The sequence below is a fragment of the Nuphar pumila genome, chromosome 9 (assembly GCF_984573655.1).
Source record: "Nuphar pumila chromosome 9, dmNupPumi1.hap1.1, whole genome shotgun sequence".
NCBI classification, from domain to species: Eukaryota; Viridiplantae; Streptophyta; class Magnoliopsida; order Nymphaeales; family Nymphaeaceae; genus Nuphar; species Nuphar pumila.
Genome location: NC_143257.1, coordinates 111,737,639 through 111,765,328, shown reverse-complemented (window position 1 = coordinate 111,765,328; position 27,690 = coordinate 111,737,639). Strand labels below are relative to the sequence as shown.

The following is a 27,690-nucleotide window of genomic DNA, read 5'->3' as shown; positions in this document are numbered from 1 at the left end:
CACGCAAGTAGATAAAACCACACAAGAGAGGGAAAAATATTAATTCTTGAATAGCGGTTATAGTGGCTCCATAAGTTGAGCAAGCGACATTGATCCAATACCTTTAGATCTTTTATCTATACCGCTTTTCTCAATGGATGGTCCTACAGAAGCCACCTTCTTTTCTTCTCTTCTATCTTTTTCCCTTCTCTTTGGGTAAAAAGGCTTAATGTGACCCGACTCATTATAAAAATGACATGATCTTTTTAGGTTTATACTCATTAGAGCTTCTTCCAAAATGTGGAGGCTTATAAGTTCTTGTATGATTTTCGGATCTTGACATAGCAAAAACCAAATCTTCATCCTTGGAGGGATTGGGTTTCTTCAACCTATTTTCTTTCATAGTCAATTCTTCTAGAGTTTTAACTATGGAAGGGGTTCCTCCTCTATAAAGAATGGTGGATTTAGTTCTCAAATTCGAGTCTAAGTTCATTAACAAATTGATAAAAATGTTTCGTTTTGATTTTTTTTCATGGAACTCAATGTCAAAAAACTTGAACATAATACAAGAGGTACAAAACATGCTAAAAATGTGTTCACTCACATAAGCCACTAATGGCCAACAAAAACACACTTAAAAAAAAATATTATTAAGAGAGTAATGCACAAAGAATGCATTAGGAAAAAAACATAACATTTAATGGGACAAGAGGGCCAAGAGGACCCGTATAACCAAGGTTGTAAGTATCATATCGTTACCCGTATCAGTCGAACCCAAAATAAGATATGTATCATAAAAATTCATAGCTTTTTAATAAAAAATTTCAAAAATTCATGAAAAATCAGAAAAAATTAGCAAAAATTCTAAAAAAATCGTAACACATGAAACAATGATGAATTGCAAAAAATAAAACCATAAAATCGCATATAAAGCATTTATGTCTCTATGAACTGCATAAGACATCATCAAACATCAACTATCTCATAAGAACAATGCAAAATATTAAATATCTTGCAATTAAGAACATGCCATAAGACTCAAACTTTCATATTACATAAACAAACAATATTATGGTAATAGTTGCACTCGATTTTCAATCAATTTTCACTCATTACTTGAGATTTAATGTCATCGTTGTTGGTGTGGAGTCTGATTTCTACCTTGACATAAATCCCTAATTTTTGTAGATCTAACTCCGCGATAAGTTGGCAGGGGGTTGCAGAGTGGTTTAGGGGCATGAACCCCCAAGGCAAAAAAAATTTGGAAGGTAGTTTTGTAATTTTTCTCATAATAGATATTTTTTACCTTAACCCACATCCTTGAGTGAAAAATGGTAGAAATGCACTCTTACTTAAGAAAACCACAAAAGCCCTCTCTCTTGCACACGGATCGGCCCCCAAATAGCTATCACGACTTCTAGGATACATGGATACTCCTCTAGTTGAATCTACACAAATGAGAAAGTCGATCCCCAAGAGGTCTTTAAAACTAAAAATAAATAAAAAATCAATTTTGGCCCTTTTTAAAGTGCACTGAAATTGTAGCGTACAGTACAACACAATAAAGGGTTGCATTGTACGATATACACTCGTATCGCGATACAAGTGTGTGTATCGTATCATTTTTTCCCATAATAACAATATGTATCGTACAATACTTGCAACATTACATATAACTATTGGGAAAGACCCCAACAACTATATTGACTAAAAGACAACAAAATATAGTTGTTACAGATTCCTAATAGCTATATTGATTAAAAAACAAAAAAGAATAGTTTTGCCCTTAAAGAGTAGAGCCTATTGCATGTACAAAATTATCATTCTGCCTCTAATAGGAAGAGCTAACATCTACATTATTACCTACAAGACAAACCCCATTATTGTGAAATTATCAAAATACCCCTAGTGGGTATTTCCTATTACAAGATAGAAAAATATTATATATATCAAGGTGTCTCGATACACACACGTATCTCGATACGAGTGTGTATCATGTGTATCATATGATACAGGGCCGTATCGTATACAGTATCGTACGATACGGGTAATGGCAGACATTAAAAAGAGCAAAACCGAGGTTTTAAGTTTTTGGGTTTTAAAGGGCTTTTGAGGGCCGAAACTTTCTATCGTATAGATCATACTAGAGAGCTTCACACACACTCTAAGAGTCGTGAGACCGTTTTGGGGGCCGATCTTTGTGCTGGAGATAGGACTTTTATGATTACATCAATTAAGAGTGCATTTCCACCATTTTTTCACCCAAACGGCTAAGGTAAAAAAACCTTATTTCTTAATTTTATTGAGTTATTTCGGAGGAAGATGGCTTCAAATGATCCCGCATGACAATGAGGCACTCGTGTACTGAGTGAAAATCAATTAAAAATTGAGTACAACTATTGTTATACAAGTTTTTTAGGTGGTATCTCTCGGTTGAAGCATCATTTAACTGGGACACGACAAAATGTTGCCCCATGCATATCAAGGAATTTGCTAGATGTCGTGAAATGGCAATACCAGCAATTACTAGCTACCATAAGAAAAAAATAAGAAAGAGACGTGAATAAGGTAGAAATGGGGTACGCATAGCCATAGGAGGATGTGTATGGCAAAGAATAACTCCCTACTGATCGTAGCATAGCATCAGACGTAGGAAGTTCTTAAGCAAAGGGGAAGGGTGTGGTTGGTGGTGCCAGTAGTAGTGTCGCGGGCACCAAAAGAAGAGGAATAAGAGAAAGAAGAGGGATGAGTTCTTCGATAGGAGGTAGAGCTAGAGGCTCTATTAGGAGCTTTTTCCCTCCTAGGACTGCCCTTGGGACGCAACCCGATGTTCGTAGTGCTATGACTTAGCATTTAGTCGAGCAGGCAAATGTCGTGGTTGGGAGATGGTTTTATGATGCATTACTTTAAATGCGGCAAATTCATTTCATTTTTAGGCCATGGCAGTTGTCATAACTAGTATTGGGCCTGGATACAAGATGCCTTCATATCATGCTTTGAGAGGAAAGGTTTTATATGCTAATGTGAATTAAGTGAAGGCTTATTATGATGAGATGAGGCAGTCACGGAGAGAGACTAGGTGTAGCATCATGGCAGATAGGTGGACAGACAAAAAGTTGAGGACTGATAAATTTCCTTATCTATTGCCTCAAAGAAACCATGTTTATAAAATCAATTGATTTGTCTGACACGCCCAAGACAACAGATGTATTGTTGAGGATTTTCAACCAAGTTGTGGAAGAGGTTCAGCTTCAAAACATTGAACAATTCATTACTGATAATGCAGCGGATAAAAAACTGGTAGAAAATTATGTATCATTCTTTTGGACCCTGTGTGTCTTAAAATATATATACATATATATATATATTTGATGTAATAAGTAAAACCCATTAGGGGTATTTTAGTCATTTCAGCCTATGTAATTAGTTATGCTCATTAAGGGCACTTCAGGTTTTTTATTCTTTTTGTATATAATGTCCTTTAGCCCAAAGTTAAAGGACATTATTGTCTTTATCTCATAGAGACGTTGGGACCTCCCCAACGGCTCTATTTCTAGCCGTTGGGGATGGTCCTAAGGCTCCATGAGATGTGTTGTGTATATATAGGAGTTGAACCCCCTTGTAAATGTTATGCTTGATCTCAAGCACTCTCTCACTAAATTCTTTATATTTTTATGTTTGTCTCGCTTGCCCATAAGTGGCATTGTGTTTGTGATTGTATCTTGACTCATAAGTGGTCTCCATTTGTGTATGTTGTTCTTGCCCATAAGAGGCACTTGTTTGTATTTGTCATATTTTATTACAGTATGCTACCCATTGCGTAGACCTCATGCTTGAGGACACTGACAACATGGATGAGATATGATATACAGTTAAATGCTGCCAAGAAATTACAAAATTTATTTATAATCATGCATAGGTTTTGAACTTAATGATTAAGTATACTAATGGTGCATAGTTGATTCATAGCGTAGTTACTAGATTTGCTACAAATTTTTTGAAAGTGCAGAATCTTGTAAAGAATAGAAGTGCACTTAAAAAGATGTTTTCTTTGGATGAGTGGAATGCATATCCCCATTTCCAAAAAAGAAAGCCAAGAGAAATTGTAGATATTGTATTTAAAAGTGAATTTTGGGATTCATGTGTTAAGTTGTTGATAATAAGTAAACCATTGGTGAAGGTGCTTTGATTGATTGACAACGAAGACAAACCAGCTATGGATTATCTCTATGAGGCCATGGATAAGGTAAAAGAGGTCATTAGAGATAATTTAAATGGAAAGAAAAAAAATGTATTTGCTTATATGAAACATTATTGACCATAGGTGGACTGGGCAACTTCATCATCTTCATGTTGCAACGTATTATTTAAATTCTGCATTTAGATACTCTACATTTAAGATGGACAAAGAAGTCAACAAAGGTAGATTGCACTGAAAGGTTAAACCCTGATTATGACATTCAATATCAATGCATTGTATGATATAGTGAGACCTGTAGCGGTGCGAAACCATTCCACAATGAGCCCAGGTAATCTATTTGTCTATTTTAATTTTAATTTCATATTGTTATTTAGTTATGATGTTTTGTATGATTTGTATCAATTATTGTCTTATTGATTTCTCATTTTCTTATTTTTTTCATACGTGGTAGGCTAGGTTTGGAAGTGATGTTTTAAACCTAAGAGCTTTTGCTATTCACATCCTAACTCAAACATACAATGCAAGTGGATGCGAAAGAAATTAGAGCATCTTTGAGCATATTCATACAAAGTGAAGAAACAGATTAGAGCACCAAAGGCTCAATGACCTCGTGTATGTTTGCTACAACCTACGATTGAGACAAAGGTAATTTTAAATTTGTAAAGTTCATTTTTCATATTCATGTGTTATTTAATATTTTTTATGCATACAAAATTCAACTAATTTTAAATTTTCATGTTATCTTTTTAAGCAAATACAAAAGTTGTCATCAAGGAGGCACAAAGACCAGTTGGATCCCATCAGTTTAGAGAATTTCGATGTATTAGAAGAATGAGTTCAAGAAGATGCAGACCTTCAGAACGAAGAGGACATTCAATGGATAAAGGTGGAGAGAGATCAGGACGTAGATGACGAAGACCCCACGTATATTGGAGATGATTTGAATGTCAAAGGAGGAGAAGAAGAAAATAATGATGATTGATGGTATACTTCTTAAAAACTTGGCTATGTATTGTAATTTGTAACTTTTTAAGTATTCATAAACTTGGTTGTTTTGCTTTTTTATGAATCTTGTGGTATGTTCTTAATTGAAGATATCTTTTTGCATTGTTCTTGTGAAATTTGATGATTGATGATGTGTTATGCAGCTCATAAAGACATAAATGCTTCACATGTGATTTTATTGTTGCATTTTGTGCATTTCATTTTTGTTTTGTGTGTTATGATTTTTTAAGATTTTTTTTATATTTCTTTCTGATTTTTTTCAAAATTTATGATTTTTTACGATACGATATGATACATATCTTATTTTGGGCCCGATCAATACGGGTTACGATATGATACATACGACCTTGATATATATCCACGAACATAAAAATATGTACATAACAATATGAATATATATAGGGTTAATATTGGCTACTATTGAAGGTACGAAACTAATGAGTAGAAATCACTCTTCAAAAATTTTCAATTTTTTGTAGATCAAATGTTACGGATGTGATCTACATGGTTTGTTTAGTAGAAAACTTGTTTTGAATCATGTGATTATGACAAGTAATTAGGTTTTTAAAGGGTTCCAAAAATTAATGGCCCACAATGTGCCAAATTTTCATAACTCAAAAGATCACATTTTTTATGTGAAAAGCATGATCCAAGACCTGATCCTTAGCAAACAAACCATGTTGAACACTTTTCCTTGATAATTAAAATGAATAAATGATGAATTATCGGTGCATTCATGATTATAATCGTGAATTTTTTATTTTCTTAATTTTCTTGATTTCAATTAATTATAAATTTTCGTCTTAAGTTATGAAGAATATTTCAAGAATAACTGAAAAAGCTAAAATATGTTGACTAAACAAGAAAGTAAATTATTTGTATATTTTTAGATTTGGATATAGTCTCATTGGATTGGACTCATAGCGTACGACGCTCCGAACAATATCATTATTGTTTCAACAGAAATTTCGGTCGATCAATGGCTCACCTATTAAATCAGATTTAACTTTGGCATTCCTTATTTCAAGGGCATCAAAACCGACTATCTACATGCCCAAATTGGTGTTGATTTGAACATTTTATCATCGACTGAAGTTCATACCTAATTGTAAGTCGAAAATTAACACTTTTTGATATCAACTAAATTTTTTTGCCAATCTGTGTGCGTACGATTAAATTTAAGACCACCACAACGAGCTACGTTTCGAGGGCTATCAAATTGACTATTTAAACATCAAATTTTGTTGAGTATTTGGGTCTATAGGCCTCTCGAAAGGTTACCATATCACTAGAGCCCAAGTCAGGGTAAGAAGTTCTCATTTTTCTTCTCTAGCTTAATCAATTTTGAAATTTAATGAATTATGACTATAATTTATTTTCTTTTTAATAAAAAAGATTAATAGATATTAACTTCTTATATTAGATATGGGACTCTTACCTAAGCTCATCTATAAATAGAGGCCCTCATGAAGAGGATTAACAAGGTTAGTTTTTCATCTCTCTCTCTTTCTTTTTCTTTTTTTTTCCTTTTTGGTTTTTTGCTTTCGCTCTTCTCTTAAAATGTCTAGGAGGTCCGGAATAGGGTTGTGCAGCCATTAAACCTACACTTATTCGATTGGTGGTGGTGGAATAGAAGTCGGATCACTCGTTTCCCCTGTTCTACCTTAAAAAACTATCGTTTGACAGGTAAAATTTACGTAACCGATTCTTTTTACGCACTTAGAGCATGCATGTTTAGATTATTTTGTTTCCAGCAGCATATGATCATGTTCTTAATTTGTTCTACATGTTTTCTTAGTTAATCCTTCCTTAGGTTTGAAAAAGGTAAATCATGATTTTTCCCTAAAAATGATTTTAAGAAACACACAAAATTAGGGTTTCATTATATTTACGTATTAGATTCAATCATAATGTGATTTTTCTGGTGTTATTCATGTATTAACTCATATTAAGTCTGATCAAATCGAAAACAATGAGATTCTAAAGGTTTATGATCTTAAATAAGGGTTTTTACAAAAGCGTTTTCAAAGAAACCAAAATTTGTGTTGTCTGATATTTTATTCCAGACCAGTTTCGAAAATAAATCGCTATCTTTATGAATATCAGTCCGAAAATTCCAAATAAAATCACCACAGTGATCTACACATCTTGATTCTGAATTTAGAATCTTGTTTCATCCGTTTTAGATCTATATTGAGGAAGATATGCCCATTTTAACAGAGCCTTAGTTTTTTGCCCTGGTTACAGGATGGTTTCGACAAATTTGTGATAAAAGATATAAACACTTTTGAAAAACGACTCCAAATATTTTATAAAAATTTTGGGTGAATCCTAATACATAATAACAAACTGTGTAAAAAGGGTTTTGTCAAAAACGTTGTATATAAATTTCAAGAAATCCGGTAATCTGATAAAAATATTGAAGATTACAGATTTTGGATCAAAACTCTATCAGTTAGGGTTCCGTAAAAGATTTTTAATTATTTCTTTACATATTATTTTTGAGATATGTTTATTGGGTTGTGTTCTTGAAAGGTACAGGTTACTACGGTAAAAATATAATGAATTTATATAAGCTCTGTTATTCTTGACAGAATTTATAAAAATGGGTCAACAGAGATCCAAGTTTTCCTAAAGAATTATGTTTATTTTTAAGTAGTAACATGTGTGGACCTTAGAATTTTAAATATATTTTTGACATGTATGGCATATTATCAGTATTTATAAACTCTATGAAATAAAAAATAAAGTGCTAAACATGTGAGAAGATCTGAATAAAGGCTTATGTGAGTTATATGTGTGACATGACTCAATTTCTATTGTCTTGTAAATTAACCATTTTGATTGATTCCAAAAGCAAGTACTCTTAATTAGATTGTATTCAACATGTTAGGTCGTTAAATCTCTGAATTCATGCTTGATTTAATGAATATCTAATAGTTTCTTCGTATGATAATCAAGACCCTGATTTCTCATAAATCGATTTAGGATTTTGGAGTTGTTCTTGGATTTTGATTCTTTCAAAGGCATATATTGATGAGATATAAATGTTTACAAGTTTGTACAACATGAATTGAATTAAGTTATGTGTATTTATCTTGTGGGTGTGCATGACCAGATCAGGTAATCCGGCTAGAGCGGTAAGTCTCTGTGAGAAAGTGCATTGTCCAAAAGCAAATAGCCCGCGAAGACAGTATATTCCTGTGAGGAAGTCATTATCCAAGACCGGGCAAACCATCCGTCTAGGGCAGTAACTCCTTGTGAGGTTGTACATTTCCCAGACCAGACGATTCAGTGCGGATCTTGTAAATATTTATATGATTAAATGAAATGTTTTGATGAACTGTGATGATCTTCTGAGTTGGTGGAGATCGCTAATTATGAATCAATAGATTTGGTTTTTCTGTTGTAGCACGATTATATGTTGAACTCAGATGTGAGAATCAGACCCTTATTGACTTTAGATCTTGATATGAGGTTATGATTGTAATGATTATGTTAGCCTATAGGTGAATGACACATCACGCCTACGTAGTTTTGTTGCAAATGATTACATTATAATCGTCTAGGTGAAAATATCACACCTATGTATCATGATTGATGTGTATCATAAATATCTAACTGATTTACTTAGAAAGTATGTGTGTGTGTTTCACACTGGGATGGTCAAATATGATTTGACCTATTGTTTATAAGAATTATGAATGCATATGAAAATGATGCAATGATCTAAATGTCTTAGAGACATATATATATATATATATATATATATATATATATATATATATATATGATGACTTGTATGTCTTGAATGCATATGGATTATGCTTTCAGAAGTGAGTGATCATGATCATCGTGTGGCATGGCGCCACTCCCCCGAGTAGAGTTCTCTCGGAGTAGCAGTTTCCTATCATGGTTTGGGCTTCGTCCTTAGGGGTACGACTCAGGGGGCTACTCGGGCATAATCAAATACATAGCATAATAAACACTCGAGCTAGTCAGCCTGTTTCGGGTTGATCTATGTCATACCCAGGTAGATCAGGTAATCAAGAGAAAACATAAAATACTTGCTCACATTATTTTACTGCACTTTGCTTTGTTTTACTTTACTTTATATTACTGCAAATTATTCTTGTTTCTTGAAAGTTGATGAATTCATACTCATTGATATATATCTTGTTCTTATCTTGAGTTTATGTTAGCATGCTTAAGATTGTTATTCCGTATTTGCTTATGAATTTTGAATTCATGATTACCTTGTAGAAATTTTATATCTGCCTTGTTGATAGTTGATGCAAATTTTGAGATATTTATATCATGTAAGCTTTAGGTGTTGTATTTTACATTAGTTGTGTAAATTTTAATGAGACTTTCCAAAGTCTCATTCTTTCAAAATAAAATGATTTTCAGGAGATATGTGATACTAGAGCGAGTGCAGAAGACTGGAGGGGGTTGTGCACACTGATGTTTTCGATGATCCCAAGGGCTTCTTGTTTCATTTAAATTTTAATACTTTCTCAATTGCTAAAGGATTATTTAATTAGACATTTGATTATTAGTTTAATTCTGAATTTCAATTACTCTATGCATAGTCAATTTCTATTCAGGTATGTGAGGGTAGTAGTTCTCGTGATGTAATATGTCCGAAGATTTAACCAAGAAACCAATTTATGAAATTAATTTCAAAAATCAATACTTTTCCGTTGTGTTTACTCACCTAATAAAAATATAAGGATTTTGTCATTTGCATGCCTTAACTTCGAATCTTATTCTACGGAGCTATTAAACGTCAGTGCATGCACAGGCTGACTCCCTATAACTTGAATCGATTAAGGCAATGCCAATGATGAAAAACTTGGATTAATGATTTATGGTGTGTAATGGTTTAATCGGATTCTTTAATGAATGGTTTCGTACTGGATTTGGTACTAGGAGGCTAAGACACGCTCGAGCTCAGGCGGGCGTCTAGTACTTGGTACGATTGAAACGAGTCCGTTGATAAGACCGTTGCATTATTACATTTTAGAAAGAATATATATATATATATATATATATATTCTACATGTTGAAAAAAAAATTCTGGTATTTTGGGTTTGAAATCTGTCAGGTCGTTACATATACAACTTACACCTATGATTTCTAGCTCATTAGTTACATACCTTCATTAGTAGCCAATATTTACCCATATATATATGTTAAGATTAAATGTATCATTTTGTAGATATACGTATACACATGTATATATGTATATTGTTATTTGTACATATACATATTTATGTATATAGTATAGTATATATGTATACGTTCACATGTATATGCATATATATTTTTATATACATACAATATGTATATATATATATATATTTATTATAATATATATATATATATATATATATCGGGGACTAAGTCAATCCCAACAACTTGTTTGACCAGCTCCCAACGGCTAGAATTCTAGCAGTTGGGAGGCTTCTCCCTGTTGGCTATTGAGAGGACTTTCTCCTCTCCTTTACTTCTTCCTCCTTTTCTCCTCTATAAATAAAGGGTGTGTGTATGTGTAAGGTTGAGAGAGTAATGGATAGTATTAGGGTTGTGTATTATTTTTCTTTGAATGCATTATAGTGAGGCTTGAATGTAATTCTATTTTGTATTTCTTTTAATGTCTATTATGAATAAAATTATTTATTTACATTTTGACACGTGTCTTTTAATTCTTAAGTTTATTGTTTAAATGTATAATGTTTTGAGTCTTGGAGATCATCATAGTGGTATTAGAGCAAGGCATTGATCTTGGAAAGGATTCATATTAATAAATGAAATGAATTCAAAGATTTCACATTCCGGTATGTATCTTTAGCTTTTTGTTTTTTTATATGTGTTTTAAAAAAGGAGTTATGTTAAAAATAAATATTTTTGTGAAGTATGTAGAAATTGTGGTGTTTTGATATGTCTTAGATTATAGATATGTGTAGTGAAAAACTAGATTTTGCATATGCTTTTACACACTCATTTCATTTGATAAAAAAATATTTATTTTTATATTGTGCCCTATTGTGTATCCTCTGGTAGAATTTGTGATTGTGTTCTTTTAGAACACCTTTTTTTTGTTCTCTTTGTGGGTATTGTAAGTGTGTTCCTTAAAGAACACCTATATAGTTATCCACTCAAGTTGAATATGTGGCTTCTTATAATATTATGTGTTTTGCAAAATACTAAAATTCATATTTCTTAATATATGTATGGACTATCTTTGAAATTTTTAATATATTATGATGTGATCAAGCATAATCTTTTATCGTGATCTATTTCTAATGAAGCCTTTTTTAATATGTTATTTCATATATATTTGAGCAATATTGCTCTATTAAGTAAAGATTATTTTCAAATGACGCATGTTGGATTAAGATTTTCTTTTTGGTATATGCCTTAATTATTGAAAGGCATAAACATGACTTGTTATAGTATAAAAAATGTGTTTATCTTTTGTGATTTCTCTCTTGCGTATTGATATTCTACATCATGCTTTTTAAAAAATGTTACATTATGAAAAAAATATTTTGTTTAGTGTGATCATATATATGTGGATATACGTGGATCTATATAGCTCTTTGGGAATCTCCATTTGATTGTCTTCAATTGCTTCATAATAGACTTATGATTTAGCTCTAACTTCTTAGTCATATATGTTTTTGTCTCTTTAATGAGATTTATTAATCTTTTGTATGTGATGTGCTTAATGCACTTGACTCTCATTGGTGGATTTATGATCTTTTGAAGGATTCTCAAACTTCATAATTCCACCACCTCTAATGAAGAGTGCTTATATTGGGCATGACTCATTATTTGCTTATTCGAGATTGTGAAAATTAAGATGAGACATCATGTATTGCATATAATTGCATCCATTGACATATTGTTGTGCATATGAGTGCACTAATTTTTATACTAATGTTTTTGCCTGAACTTTTTTTTATTTGATTTGAAACTTGTTTTTTCAAATCGGATATTTGATATGAACTCACCTATTTGGAAATTAAATTATGTGAGTATGTATTGCCTTTTTATGGCATTTTGATTTGTCCATCACAAAATTTTATATGATGCATCATCTCTCTTGGCCTTGTTGTTGGGTCAGGGTTAGCCGTTGAGGTGAGTTATGAGTGCACCTCAAATCATCTTATCTATATGCAATTATCAAAGTTTAAGTGTGTCATGTTGACACCAGTCTTGGATGTAATTGATAGTTGATTGGCCTTTGAATACACATATGCTTTTGTTGATTCAGGGATGTTTGTTGGCGTGAATTGTGTGTACCTCGTTTTATATCAGTTTAGATTGTCAACTTATGGTTTGACTCTAACTGACAGTTGTGTTAGATCTGAGTGTGGTGTTTCACTCATTTGTTGTATGGCCATTATTATTATGGATGCTTATAACTCTGTTTATCTGTAATGGTTATCTACTTTTGAAACCATGGTGTTTCGAAAGATTGTTAAAATTGATATTCTTATTTATAACATTAGTGTGTTTCGATTACAAGCCTTCTTACCTTAGGTGTCTTCTCCTCTTTATGCCTCTTATCTAAATGTCATTATATGTAGACAAGAGATGTTTTTTCACACCTTCGTGTGTGTTTTTACTTTTTAGCCCTTTGTTGGCATTGAGATTATACTCTTAATTTAGTCGTTGATACACTTAATTTTTTTAGTGTCATTATATGTAGACAAGAGATGTTTATCCACACCTTCGTGTGTGATTTTAGCCTTTTATTGGCATTGTACTCTTGTTCTAGAAACTGAATCACTTGTTTTTCAGTGTCATTATATGTAGACAAGAGATGTTTATACACACCTTCGTGTGTGTCTCTGGCCTTTTAGTGGCATGATGATTATCCTCTTGTTCTAGTCGCTGATACACTTGATATTTGAGGTTTGAAGGCCTAGGAGGTGATTGCTTATGGTGGTTAAACTAGTGTTTTAATTGGCTAAATTCATCCATTATGATGTATGCGATTTTTTAAAGTCTATTTGTAATTTGTCTAAACTCATTTTCTCTTTTATGAGAAATGGTTGTTGAAATATTTTCATGCATTTTGCATTGTATATGTTTTAGCTGCATTAGTTATCACAAGATTAATTGTCTTGCATAATTTACATAAGGTTATGTTTTTTTCAAGCATATATTCAATAAACAAATATATATTTTTCTTTGCTTATGTTGCCCTTTGTTGGTTCTTTGTATTGTCCCATAGTGGACTTATGCTTATGCACTTTTGTGATTGTATTGTCCCTTTGTATCTTTGTGTTGTCAATGCTTGGACTTGTATGTGCTTTTGCATTTTGGTTTTTGTAATTTCCGCATATTTCATTACATGCTTTTCTAAGCATTCCATTAGTGAAATTTCTTACGTGTATGCCCATAGTGGCTATTGTGTCTATTTGACACTTGGTATTATCTTTTGAAAAATTAATGTTTCTTTAACACTCTTGTCTTTTATGTTTTCTATTGTGTAAAATTGTCTTGTAATTTTAACTCTTTTGTGAGTTCTTTCTTTAGTAATTATGTCTTTTATTGGATAAATATATGTGTATTCACTTTAAATAATGCATGTCTTCATGTATGATTAAAATGATAAAAATTTATCATATTTAAAATTAATGATTTGTTCACTTTAAATGATGTTAAATTAAATAGTTTTTATATTGTGTGTTTGGCCATCTTCTCTCTATAATATATAGCAGACATAATTATCATTTGAAATCTTATTTAAGATATGTTTTTTTTGTATAGTTGGATGTTTTTTAGCTCTATTTACCGGTTTTCAAGGAGTGATGACAATTAAAGATCCCCAGTGTAATGGAGCATATGATAGAGCACCTCCCAAAGGAAGCAATAAATGAAAGAAATTGATAAAGACAAATGATATTTTATGCAATGGGTTGCTTATTTGTATTTGCAAACTTACATTGAGTCACTATTGTAAGTTTGAGGAGGGTGTTAAGATTAAATGAATCATTTTGTAGTTATACGTATACACATACGTATATATGTATATTATTATTTATACATATACATGTTTATGTATATAGTATATACATATACGTTCACATGTATACACATATATAGTTTTATATACATACAATATATATATACTATAATATATATATACAATATATATATATATATTGGACTTGGTCCCAATGGCTAGAAATTCTAGCCGTTGGGAGGCTTCTCCTTGTTGGCTATTTAGAGGACTTCCTCTTCTTTACTTCTTCCTCCTTTTCTCCTCTATAAATAAACGGGGTGTGTGTATGTGTAAGGTTGAGAGAGTGATGGATAGTATTAAGGTTGTGTATTATTTTTCTTTGAGCGCATTTTAGTGAGGCTTGAATGTAATTGTATTTTGTATTTATTTTAATGTCCATTGTGAATAAAATTATTTATTTACATTTTGATATGTATTTTTAATTCTTAAGTTTGTTGTTTAAATGTATAATGTTTTGAGTCTTGGAGATCATCATGGAGTGCATTGGAATCCACACTCTCATGACAATATATTACTGTATATACATGAACATATTTTAAAACACAAAACCTACATTAAGCCTACATCATGGTTACTGTTCACTTAAGGGTCGTTGGATTGCTTTGCTTGGGAAGGTTTCTCTGGAGAAATTTATTAGACCTCCTGAGGACTGACAAAACACTTTTAAGACTTAGTTTGAAAGCAATTGCTAGGTTTTGGAGACAGACATGGGCTGCATGATTCTTTGGAAAAACTTCCCAATTCCTACTTCAAAACTTTTCTCATGCAATCAAATAGCACCTTTATTATTTTCTCCGAAAACATTAGCAAAAATATAAGCAAATTATAAAAAAAGAAATAATATTAAAAGTGGTTTAATTTTTCTTTTTCTTCAATAAGATTATTTCTATACCATTATGAGTTTTAAAGACAATAGCAAAATAATTGCGTGATGTCATCATAAAAATTTTAGAATAGCATCGTGGTACACCCAAATAGGGTGACATTTTGAAAATATCAGGTTTGTTTCAAGATTTCTTTCTTTGTAAGTTCTTGGTGCAAATATATGACACTGTTTTAGAAATATTCATGACATTTCTCTCTCTCACACACACAAACACACATTGCATGCTTCTATAATTGATTTGAAGCACATGTTGAAAGGTGTTAATTAATGAGTCGTTATGAGCATCAGTAGGAACATATAGCCACCATTTATATTAATTTAGAATCAATCAGTACAAAGGTTATGAAAACAATACAAATACAAGCATGAACATGCACACGCTCAAGTATATAAAAGATCTATCTTGTTCTGCTGATTGGAGTTTTCTTATTGTTTCTGAGTTGCATTTTTTTTTCTCCTACTGGAATATCTAAGTTGGATTTTTTTTGGATAATCCAAGGGGAAAACCCTCCATCACCGACCCCACATTGGCTGGCCTCCGGTTGGTAAAACCCTAGGGGTTCCCCCTGCCCACCGGGGAGTACACCAAGCTTCAACCTTGCGGCAAGGGATGCCACCCATGGGTTTCGAACTTGTGACGTCCCGTCAACTTGGTGGCATTCACAAGTCGCCCCTACCAGATGAACTGAGCCCTTGTGGGCATCTAAGTTGGATATTTGTCATGCTCCAATATTATAAATATATGTCCAATTTAGAGCTCAGATTTCCTACACCGTCATCTCTTATATTCTACTTCTAACTTATGTATCCCGCAACAAAGAACCTGGAAACTAGCTGGGACCAGACTTAGAAAGGACCATTCCTTGTTATTTGAACCATCTGCAATAGCACCCAACCAATACATGTTTCCGACACACTATAGCATGCTCCAATCTTGTAGCAATCCCAATTAGAAAATGTCTTATTTTCTTTATCTTTTCCTTTTCAATACAATGTATATTCTAACTTCATTATTTGATACTATCTTACATTCAGTTTGAAGATTGTGTAGGTTAGCCAAATGACTTGTACTTAATTTACATCACTCAAATAGTAGGAAGCATAGTCACCAACATCGCTGATATTTTGAAAATATCGTGACACTATCAGCAATTTAAGGTAAGCCAGTAATATTGGCAAAATATCGCCAGAGATCAAAATATCAGAATATTTTTGAAAATTTTCTTATTTTTATATTTTTAGCCAATTATTTGTTTCTTTTGTATTTTAAAAACTTTCCAAACTTATTTTCTTATTTTTGCAAGAAAAAGGATACAAAACCTATTATATTCTTATTATCTTATTATTTTTTACATTTTTTAATTTTTCAATTTCTGGATTTCGGAGATTTTTCCCATGAAAACTCACTTATTGAAAACCCCTCTGAAAAAAAAAGGTCTGTGAGAAATTACCTTGAATGATACAGGTGACTATGCCAGGAACTAGGAAGTTCCAAAATTAGATGGGAGAAAACTCAATGAAGATAATGATGTATGATGTGATCCACTTCTAGGACTTTCATACTGTGTTTAACCATTATTAACAAGTTTTTTCACTATCTTTCATTAAGCATAGATCTGAGTTCAGGTTTGCTAAATTGTTATTTTTCAGTTCATCTTATGTGGTGGGGAAAAGCGGTTGGACATGAGTAATGCTGCCCCACCTCCACACAACATGCATATGCATGTGCATACACCCATTAATTTCAATATTATAGTGAGAACCAAATATGCTGGCACAGACATTAAAGCTTTGCAAAATATACCTCTATCCGAATGCCAAATGAATGATCTTCATAATACCCAGGTTCATTACTAACTATCATGCCCTTATGCAATGCAGTCATATTTCCATAACGATAACTTATGCTTTGAGGACCCTCATGGACATTTAGAGCAGCTCCTACACCATGGCCAGTACCTGGAAATGCAAGAAAAAAAATGTCACATACAATTCCGACAATCAATAAAATAGTATAGAAATCTGGGCAAGTAGAATTATTTAGAGGCCCAAGAAAAGTCAAAAAGGAAAGAAAAACTCAAGGTACAGATGCACAAATCTCATGATTAGTTATCAAAGTATTAAACTATCTTGGGCAAACAAGTGTTTCGCATACAAAGTAACCAACTAGAACAAGAAATTGGGATTCTAATGGTCAATGGTATAATACAAAATATTAACTGTGTATCAATAGCATAAGATGGATTTCAGTTAGTTCAATAACTAAGTTTGAATAATGACTGCAATAGAAGAAGCAATAAATAAGTAAAGAAAAATAGTTTATGATGTATATCTGAAAGAGTAAAAATTTTTTGCTTTATTTTTGCACTGGAACAAAGAATGAAAGCATATATAATCCAAGATGCACGTCATAGTGAAATCAAACACAAAGAAGGTTTTAAGTTGAAAAAAAAAACAATCTAAATTCTTATTTATGTGTGATTTATGGTTTTGCATTCAGTATTTGAAGTGAACACCAGGAGGCTGATCACTGCACCTAACCTTTGTCTATGCACTTCAACCAAATACCTGACTCATGCCTCATGGTGGCAACTTTTCAAAACCATGAAAAAGAATGAAATTCCCGAGCATAAACCAAATAGGAAACAGGTAGTGGATATATTAGGGACTTACATACTGTAAGGACCATATCTTCAGTAAAAAAAGAGAGTAGAAAACGTACTACTGGAACTACAGGGAATTTACCATGTCTGTAGTCAAGTCCGATCTTCCAAAGAAAAGAACGAGCAAAAACATCAAGCACAAAACCTGGGGTATTTTCAGGGAATATTGCCTGGTCAAGAGATATATGGCCCTGAAACCACACAAATATGAATTACTGGGAAGAAATTACTTGCAATAAAAACAAAATCCACATGTATTTCCTGAAGATGATCATAAGAGAAACTAATTCAAAAGATATCACAACGAGCTCAATATAAAATATTATCGCGACAATTGTATCAACATAAAAAACAAAAGCATAATTTCATATATCAGAGGAGGATAAGGTTAATTATAGCAATAAATTATCTAAAAGCTGAATTTAAAGGGAAATTCAGAACAAAAGAGGGTGAAAACTACTCAGGTGAGAAAAGAGGGAAAAAAAGAAATCAGCCAAAGCAATGAGATTGGTTCCTTCCACCCTTTTGCCCTTCAGTATACTGCTAAAAAACATTGATTTTTTGAGGAAAAAAGTCAACAAGATCAAGAGTAAGCTAAAAGCGGGATTTATAGATATAATACATATCACAAAGTTGCAATATGCAAATAGCAGGAATGAGGCCTGAACAATGTTAACAAAATTTCAGACATAAAAGAGATATCATACAGTAAAAATTAAGCAACTCAAAGTTTTTTCCTCTTTTGAATAAAAAAGAAAAAGAAAGAAAGAATAAAAGCAAAACATATACATAAAATATTATATATGACGCACCTGTAAAACTCTGGTGAAACATTCTTTTTCTCGTGAACTAGGTTCACCAAAATGAACAGTCCTTGTTACATCAGTGGTTCCATCAATATACTGGGCCCCACTATCCAATAAAAATAGTTTCTTGTCATCCACAAAACTGCAGTTCTCAGGTTCTGGTCTGTAGTGAATGATTGCACCATTCGGGCCATAACCTGTAAAAATGAATCTCCTGCTAAGTATTATTAACTTGCAAAACAATACAAAGTTAAATAGCTGGATGGAATTCTAAACTGGTAGCAAAACTAAGATAATAGCATATCTCAGTCTGCATCTCTTTTACAGAATGGAAAATTTCATTATGACAAACACCATTTTTGCAGAATGGAAGTTTTCATTGTAACAATATAGAACATAAATGCTAGAATATATAATATGCAAGAAAAACCAAAATAAAGCAATGGATTGATTGGTCAACGAGAGGATATCTTTTATTTTTTTTTATTTTTCTCATTCCAGGGATTACCAATGGACAGAGGAAACAATAAAAAGAAAAGTATAATCCAGTATGAGATTTATCCCTTTAAGTTCAAGGTCAGATATCACATTTTTCTTGCCTAAACTCTGGTAAAATATTTTCATTTCCCAAATCCTTCATACCTTTGTTTTAAATTGATCAGTGAAGTAGTTCACCCTTTTGATGGAGTCTATTTAATATGTCCGTGAAGAATTTCTGCGAAAAACTATCACATTGCCCTATGTTCCATCAGAGAGTATCAACTAGTGGATTTCTTCACCAAAGCGATTCCGTCACCCAGATTTCACTTCCTACTAGGCAAACTCTCAGTTGTTCCACCATGAGTTTGAAGGGGGGTGTTAAGATATAGTTAATATATATAGCTATGTAAACCGAAATACACATTAGGGGTATTTCGGTCTTTTCACCAAATAGGCATCAGTCCCTAATGGGCTGACATTTTTTTTTTGTCTTTTGTACTTTTTTTTGTTTTTTTCCTTTTGTTTTTTTTATGCAAAAAGGGCAGCTCATATGACTGTTGGAGCTGCCCCAACGGTTACAAATGTGAAATGTGACCGTTAGGTGCAGCCCCAACAGTCACATGTTCAGCCTCTTGTTCCCCCCATTGTATTATAAATAGCCCCAATGGGCCATGTATTTTTTACAACTCTTTTGAGTGCCTTTTATGCAATAACAATTTGTTAAGACCCTTGTGTGGGTGGTTTCGTTGATTCAATCAAGTATTCTACTTGATTGGAAGTTTGTTCTTACATGTGTATCGGATTCAATCCACATAATTTCAAAATCGCTCACAGGAGTCCTAGGGTGTGTGGATACCTCTCTAATGGCCTCTACACAAATGAGGGAGTCAGCCCTTAAGAGGTCTTTAAAACTCAAAAATGAAAAAATTACTTTTCAGTCCTTTTTAAGTGTGTTGAGCCTGTATCGTATGATAATACATACAATACGCACTTGTATCGTGATATAAGTATTGTTTTTTGATATAGTAACGATATGTATCATACCGTATCGTATGATACGATACAGACAACCTTGCTTTTGTCTATTTTCTGGGACCTGAAACCCAAAACCGAACCGTACTGGAAATCCGGCTTAACCGTTTGATCTGTTCTGGTAACCCCAAAAGCCCTGCAGCTTTCCCCTTTGCCCAGCACGTGTCCCAGACCTTTTCTCACGTCCCTAGACCTCCTCTGAATCATTAGACCAGGTCCTACGAGTTATGGACCTCAAACCATATCAGATTAGCCAACCGAATCCAAACCGCCTCACTCGATTACTCATTTTGACCCTATTTTGCTCGTATTGTCTCGTTCGTCACGAGGAACCTTCAACCTCTCCCCTATCGTGTCCACCAGGGACCAGACCCTAGGACACCCAAACCACAGGTCTCAAAGCCAAAAATTTGCAAGTTCGGTCCACTGGATTCCAGTTGAAGAACCCATCGGTAGCGGATCCGGATCTCCCTTCTGGTCCATCTCCTGATTCCAACGCCGGTGCTACCAGCTCCGACTCGAAAATTTCTGCAGGTACAACAGGAGCTATCCATATTTGTATTTCTTTCCCTCTTTTTATTGTTTTTGGTTGAATCTTGCATATTTCTGAAACAGTTTGTGCGTGAAGGAAGACTGGATTTGTTATTTTCTGCTTTAGGTCTTTGAAGATTGATCAGATTGTTTGTTTGGGTGATTATTTCCCTCTATTGGTATGTTGGGCTATAAGAACTGATTTTTATTGAACCTGGTTGACGTGTTTGATTCAGGTCACTATTGAAAATTGAATAGATATGCTTTTGGGGGTTGCTGTTTTGATTTGGATTGAATCTGTATTTTCTGTTTTCCAGTGTCAATTTTTGATATTGGGTTGATTTTTTTTCCCTGCTGGGCTGCTGGCATTGTAATCGTTCTGTGCATCATTTCCGCTCAAATCCTATTGGATCGATTTATAGTCTGCATCAGCATTGTTTCCTCTGTTGATTACCCATTTTAAACAGGGTGGAACGTTCTTATTGTTCCCTGCATTGTTGACGTCAAAGCTGACCATCTCAGGTTCAGTCTTAACGCCTCTGAGTCTCTTTTGGTTGGGAAAGCAACGTCAGTCCCGCAAGTTAAAGAAAACTGAACAGCTAATATTTTGCTGTTATGATTCTGACGGTAGGCAGAAAATCTGAGTGGGCATAAATAGGGCCATCTAACTGAAGATAAATCCTGTTCTGCGCTTTACTAACAGAACAAGTCTGAGAATCAAGATGGTGGTGTTTTTTTCCTGTTAATTTGTACACTGGATGCAGCTTCGTTTAGCGCCTGTTTAAAATGCTGAACCTGTATTTAACGCTAACAAGTTCACTTTGTTAACATACTACTGTTTATTTTGACTTTTAAGAACAGCCGACTGAACTGAATGCTTCTTAAGTTGATGATCATTTAGACAGAATTTCTGGCTGTGTACTTTGCGTCAACCGAATAGAATTGCTGTCATTGCATCTCTTATTTCTTTTCTATTGATGAATCAGGGACTGTCCACATCGCTATTAGGTGGTATCGTGTAGTCTTATTTCCATTATACATTGGCTGCAGGTCCCATATAAATACTTCTGAAAACTCTGTCCTACTTATTTTCGAAATTCTATTCAAGAGCAAGGTAGGCACTAATATATATATATGTTTCTGATGTTTACTTATTTAAATTTCCTTAGATTTTAGTCCCATTCCTGTAGGGTCATAGGATTTAGCGTTTGGAACATCGTTAGGGTGCTTCCTTGCCGACACCCCCCACTATCTCTCTGTCACTTGGTCAACCTGACTACGAAGAAAGATAACCTCATCTCATAACACTCTCGTCAAGTTGAGGTGAAAATATCAATTAACCTCAACTTGTTCAAAAGTTCACTATGTCTAGTTCTATTTACGGCTTTGGTAAATATATCAGCCAAATGATTTTGACTTTGCACAAAAATCACTTTAAATTCCCATTTTCTATCTTCCCACGATGAAGTGAATTTACATCAACATATTTGGTACTCATGAAGCACGAGATTGTGGCCAATGTTTATGATGGATTTATTATCACAATAGTTATAAGGAGACACCTCAATCTGTAACTCACAAGCTCTAAGGGCCATAGCCTTATATTCTGACTCAACACTCAATATAGAAACATCTTGCTTCTTCAAGGAGAAGATTTCCTACAATTATGTGCCAAATCTGGATATAAATCTTTTATCATCCAAGGAGAGACCCAAATAGCATTCTTATAGATTGGTATATTGCAATGACTATGATTAATATATAGGATACTTTTCCCAGGCTCTACTTGCATCACTTGTACGTTTGGCACTTCAAGTATCTTAGAACTCTTGGCACCACTTGCATGTTTTGATGAGTAGGGGCATGCATGTATTATGGCTTAGCAAGCTCAAAGCACATGCGATATCCAATCTTTTGATAGTGAGATCGATTTGAGATCAATGTTGTAAAAGGTGTGGTGATTGCCCAAAATACTACAGTACCATAACATATTGTAAAAATGACATATTTATGCTAAAAAAAGGTTACAAATAAAAATGAAAAATTCAATAATTTCATAGTGCAAGAAATAAGACTACTAGCTAGAAAATAGAGCCAAAATATCACATAAAATAATCAATCATGTAAAACATGAAAAATCCAAGAAGATAATAAGTTGTGTGACATTCATGACTAATTTCAATTTATCAAATAAAAAAACTCACAAGTGACAAAGATCAAACACTCAATAACTAAGATAGTAGCACCATGAATTTCACCCTCATCTGATTCTAATCTTGAGCTTTCTACAAATAGTGATTTCGATTATGGGGATTGCACATAGAATACATGCCCTATTACTTGTTTCTACATCTCTGTTCCATGATGAAGCAAGGAACAAAGTATTACAGTCTATTGTGAAGGCAGAATATCGTATTGTGGCAATGGAAAGGTTACGTGGTTAAGTTGGCTGCTTAGGGACCTTGGTGTCAAGATATCCTACCTTACATCATTGGGTTGTGATAATCAGTGTCATTCATATTACCAAAAGCTCAGAGTTCCATACGTGTACCAAGGACATTGATATTAAATTGTCATTGATATCATTAAGAGTACTGTATAAGGACTATATATCATCCTCAGAGCAGATTATGGACTTGTAAACTAAAGCACAATCTTCATGGTTTCATGCTCTATTTTCCAAACCCTAGAAGCTTTCTTTTGCACCATCTAGAGTTTGAGGGGGGAGTTTTTACCCTTTAGGACAAAGATGCCTTTTTTCTTTTGATCTAAGGTTATATAGAGAACATACAGGTAAATTCTCTCTTTGTACACGTACATCTTTCCTTTCTTTCTTTCACTCTAACTAGTTGTCTTGAACTCATTAAGACATAAAAAGTATACTCATATTGCTAGCTTTACTCTTACATTCCTTCTGTCAAATGAGATTGAACCTGCTTGAAGACTACTATGACTTCATAAGCAAACTCATTCAGTTTAACAAATAAGTTGACCAAGAATATTTCAAGCTGCAGAAGAAGCAGGTGGTTGCTATCAAGAAATGAAGATGATACAAATAACGAGTACCTGATGGGAATTGAAAAAGGGCACCCTATCATGATAGGCATATTTCTATATCTTTTATTTCAAGTTTCTAATAGGTGCACAAAGATTGCATTAGTTCTCTAAGATCCTAGCAAATAAACACTGGTATGAAATAATAGATGTACTGTACCGCTAATAGTATCAAAGCTGGTATCTAAAAATCCAGCCTGCTTTGCACGGAATTCGAGCAATCTTTCTGCAACCTCTACCTCCGTCAAAGTCACTTTGTTATGAATCTCTTCTTCCAGCCAAGCCCAAAACTCCGCCAAAGCAGCTGCATCTCTACAAGGAAAGAAAGATGTATCATGAAGAACTGGTCATACCTGGCCACAATATACACTAATTTCCAAAATAGTTTCAACAGGTTTTATTATGGACATGTTGTATACCATAAAACAATTCTAGCAATACAATTCAACAAGTATAAATGCACAAAAGCAAATAAACATGAAATGGTAGATGCTCACATTCACTTTATGTTGCATATGCTAAGTCACACGGACTCGGCTAGGGAGGTGCCGCACCCGAGTCGACACGCCTCGACATGGGTGCGGCTTAGAACACGGTCCGGACTCGGTCAACGACGAGTCAGACTCGGTCAACGAATCAAGGCCGAGTCCATCCTCGTTTTAAACTCGGTCAACATTGACTAAGTCTATATTCGTCCATTTTTAGGGTGAAAAAACTAAAAAAATGATTTTTTTAATTTTTTAAATAAATAAATATATATATATATATAAAGAGAGATACGTAAGAAGGTAGGTGTTGCATCCATTGAAAATAAGATGAGAGAGAATCATTTACGGTGGTTTGGACATATTCGGCGAAGGCCTAATGATGCTTCAGTTAGAAGGATGGAGAAATGAGAAAATATATTAGTTAAAAGAGGTTGGGGTAGGCCTAAGAAGACTTGGATGGAGATGATAGGAAAGGATATGAATGCTTTGAACCTCACCGAGGACATGGCATTGTATAGAAATGATTGGAGGAGAAGAATTCATGTGGAAGACCCAGAATGATTTTCTTTTTTGGTTCATATCGCCGACCCCAATTGTTTTGGGATGAAGGCGTAGTTGTTGTTGTATATATATAAAGAGACTGTGTTGTGCACAGTCACAGCTATGTTGTACACAGTCGCAGTGACTGTGTCGTGTGCACAGTCGCAGTGCAGACTGTGCACTTATATATATATATATATATATATAGCCGAGTCCCTGTGTCCAAATTTTTTAAAATTGCGCCGCACCCATGTGACATAGTGCATATGTATGGCTACCGGTACAAGGCATAACATAGTTGTGGCTGGTAGGCCAGTTGTTTGCCCAGAAAAAAAAAAGTGTGAGGGAGGCTAGGTTGGGCGCACACACATGTATGTATGTATTTATGTATATGTATAAATATATGGTACTACCATTAGTACCATACTAGCTAGCAAAAGATCACAGGTGCAGGTGTTCTTTGCTTAATTTGATGATATATATATATATATATATATATATATATATATATATATATACTTGTTTACTAATGCTTTTAGATTAAATTATTTCAATGAAGAAATCCTAATTTTAATCATAAAGGTTTGCATTGATTTTTAGATGCATTTGGAATGAACATGCGAATACATTCTTATATTGGGTGAGAAGCTCAACTAGGGCTTGACTCTCTTCTAGGATCAGTGAGGCTCCTATTCAAACAACTCGGGGTAGGTTGACCTCTACACTTTCTTCCTTAACCACCAGAGAAGAATTTTCCTGCCTTTCAAAAAAAATTATGTACTCAGGAAGCTTGGTGATATCCTTATCAAGTTCCTCTCTACCTCATCGTGTTCCTGGCTCAGAGATTCCTTGCTCGCGGACTCAGAAGATTTGATAGTGTCATATTTTTAAATTTTCTGATTTTCTTGGGTTTTGAAATATTCAGATTTTTTTTTTTTTGAAAAAGGAACAGAGACATTGAGAAAAAGGGAAGGAATGACGAAGACTTCTGGGTCCTTGTCCGCAAATATAGATGGATTCTGGAATAGGGGGGAAGTGATGCCATCCTCCGACAAAGACACTTTTTGGGGATTTTCAATTTTCTAAGTTTTTTGAGATTTTTCATATGGTACAAAGCCAGGTTCAAATTCACCTATTTGTGGGTTGGGTATCAATAGAGTGTTCGGCTCAAAAGACATGCGAGCAAACACAAAAGCCAAATCTAGGATTTCATTTCCTGAATCAATGGTCGTATCATCCCTCAAGGTTTCTGAGATTTTCGAAGGAGACACTAGAGAATTGAGGTTTTGGATATTAGGCATTTCAAAGGGACTCATGGTAGAACCCACCCTTCGATGAATCCTCCAAAACTTCTTGGGAGGGACATGAATCAAATTTCGGTCTACTTGAAAGAGATCTCGCAGACCATAATCTGTCCACTTTGAGTCGAATAGTCCAATCAAGCTTTTTCAAGGCCTCTTGTATGATCCGAAATGGATGAATCAGTCGTACAGTGGTTTTTCAAATGGCATATATCTATAAGTTCCTCTTTTGCAATATCCAATACCTTCTCTTTGGTACCATTTGACAACTTCTACTGGCCTTTGAAGCTCTTCTTCTAGATCCAAACCCATTGCGGTCGTACAGTGGTTTTTCAAATGGTCTATATCTATAAGTTCTTTTGCAATATCCAATACCTTCTCTTTGGTACCATTTGACAATTTCTACTAGCCTTTGAAGCTCTTCTTCTATATCTTACAGTGGTTTTTCAAATGGCCTATATCTATAAGTTCTTCTTTTGCAATATCCAATACCTTCTCTTTGGTACCATTTGACAACTTCTACTGGCCCTTAAGCTCTTCTTCTATATCCAAACCCATTGCGAGCATGTTCTCTCAACTCCATCCTCAGGTCTCTAGGTACGTGAGGTACTGGTCCTCAAATCCGAGGGATTGTCCATCTTATGAATTTTCTATGTTTAGGGCAGTGATGCAGAGCAGGACCAGATCGGGCCTGTACCGCGTGACCCAGGCACGGGACTGGACATGCACGATGGGATTGAGGATCGGACCCACGTAGTGGATCCGACCCAGAACATGGTACCAAGACACAGGGATGGTGTACCCCTGCGTACTTATTCCAGACGAGCACAGGTTCGGGTGTCCCAGGCCCAGCAGCAACGAGAAGATGTCTCGGGTCCGAGACCGGACTAGAGACCCGGATCCAATTGACGTCTTTAAAAAACCTATTCTAGGGTTGCGTGTGGCAAAGAATATTCAAACTGCAGCAGCTTTTCTTCCTTTCGTTTGATTGTTCCCTTTTCTTCCTTTCTATTGCTTGTTCCCTTTCATTTATATTCATTCATTCTATTGTTAGTTGAATTTTACATTGAAATAAAAATAAGCCTCATCGTTTTCGGTGGGCCTTCTTCTTACTTCCTGCACCACGCACGACTGTAAGGGTCGTGCCCTCATCAGCCATCGTCAAAGCACGTGAAAACCGGTCTTCTTCGCTGCATCAAAGTGGTATCAGAGCCCAGCCTTCCTCCTTCGTCAGCGATATGGCTCAAGAGGCGAGGAACGATCCTACAAGTGGAAAAGAGCGAGAGAAAACCAGCAGCGAGGATCCGATGATGCAGATGCTCAACATGATGACGAAGATCTAGGAAAACCTGCTGCGCGTAAGCAAGGATGTAGCCGGTATGTCGAAACGTATGGATGGACTCGAAGATCGGATCGTGGCCATCGAATCGTCCGGGGAGGCACGGGCGGCTTCTATGCTGAAAACGGGAACGGGATTGGGTGACGACGCAGGCAGTCAAGCACATGCTGCCGCAGCCGAACCAGGTCAGCCAATTCCTCGTGGTCGCGCCACCGCCCCGAATCTGGTACCTTTCCTAACGATGGATCATGTCCCAGCTGCCCATCTGGCCGCCGGTGTTTGCCAGACGACTCACGGGGCTCTGGTTGTGCCTCCCGATGTCAGCTCGGGTGCGCAGGCCTG

General features: G+C 34.5%; 1 protein-coding gene across 1 annotated transcript in view; it reads right to left on the bottom strand.

Annotated features, from left to right (window-relative positions):
- Positions 1-27,690, bottom strand: part of LOC149828886 (Metallopeptidase M24 family protein) — a 54,330-nt gene that overhangs the window by 13,391 nt on the left and 13,249 nt on the right. Inside the window, exons 7-10 of the mRNA XM_090017780.1 lie at positions 23,841-23,992; positions 18,590-18,780; positions 17,860-17,968; positions 16,919-17,073 (exon numbers count right to left, since the gene is read on the bottom strand). Of these exons, the coding sequence (XP_089873906.1) occupies positions 16,919-17,073; positions 17,860-17,968; positions 18,590-18,780; positions 23,841-23,992 (607 nt within the window). The remainder of the gene's footprint in view (positions 1-16,918; positions 17,074-17,859; positions 17,969-18,589; positions 18,781-23,840; positions 23,993-27,690) is intronic.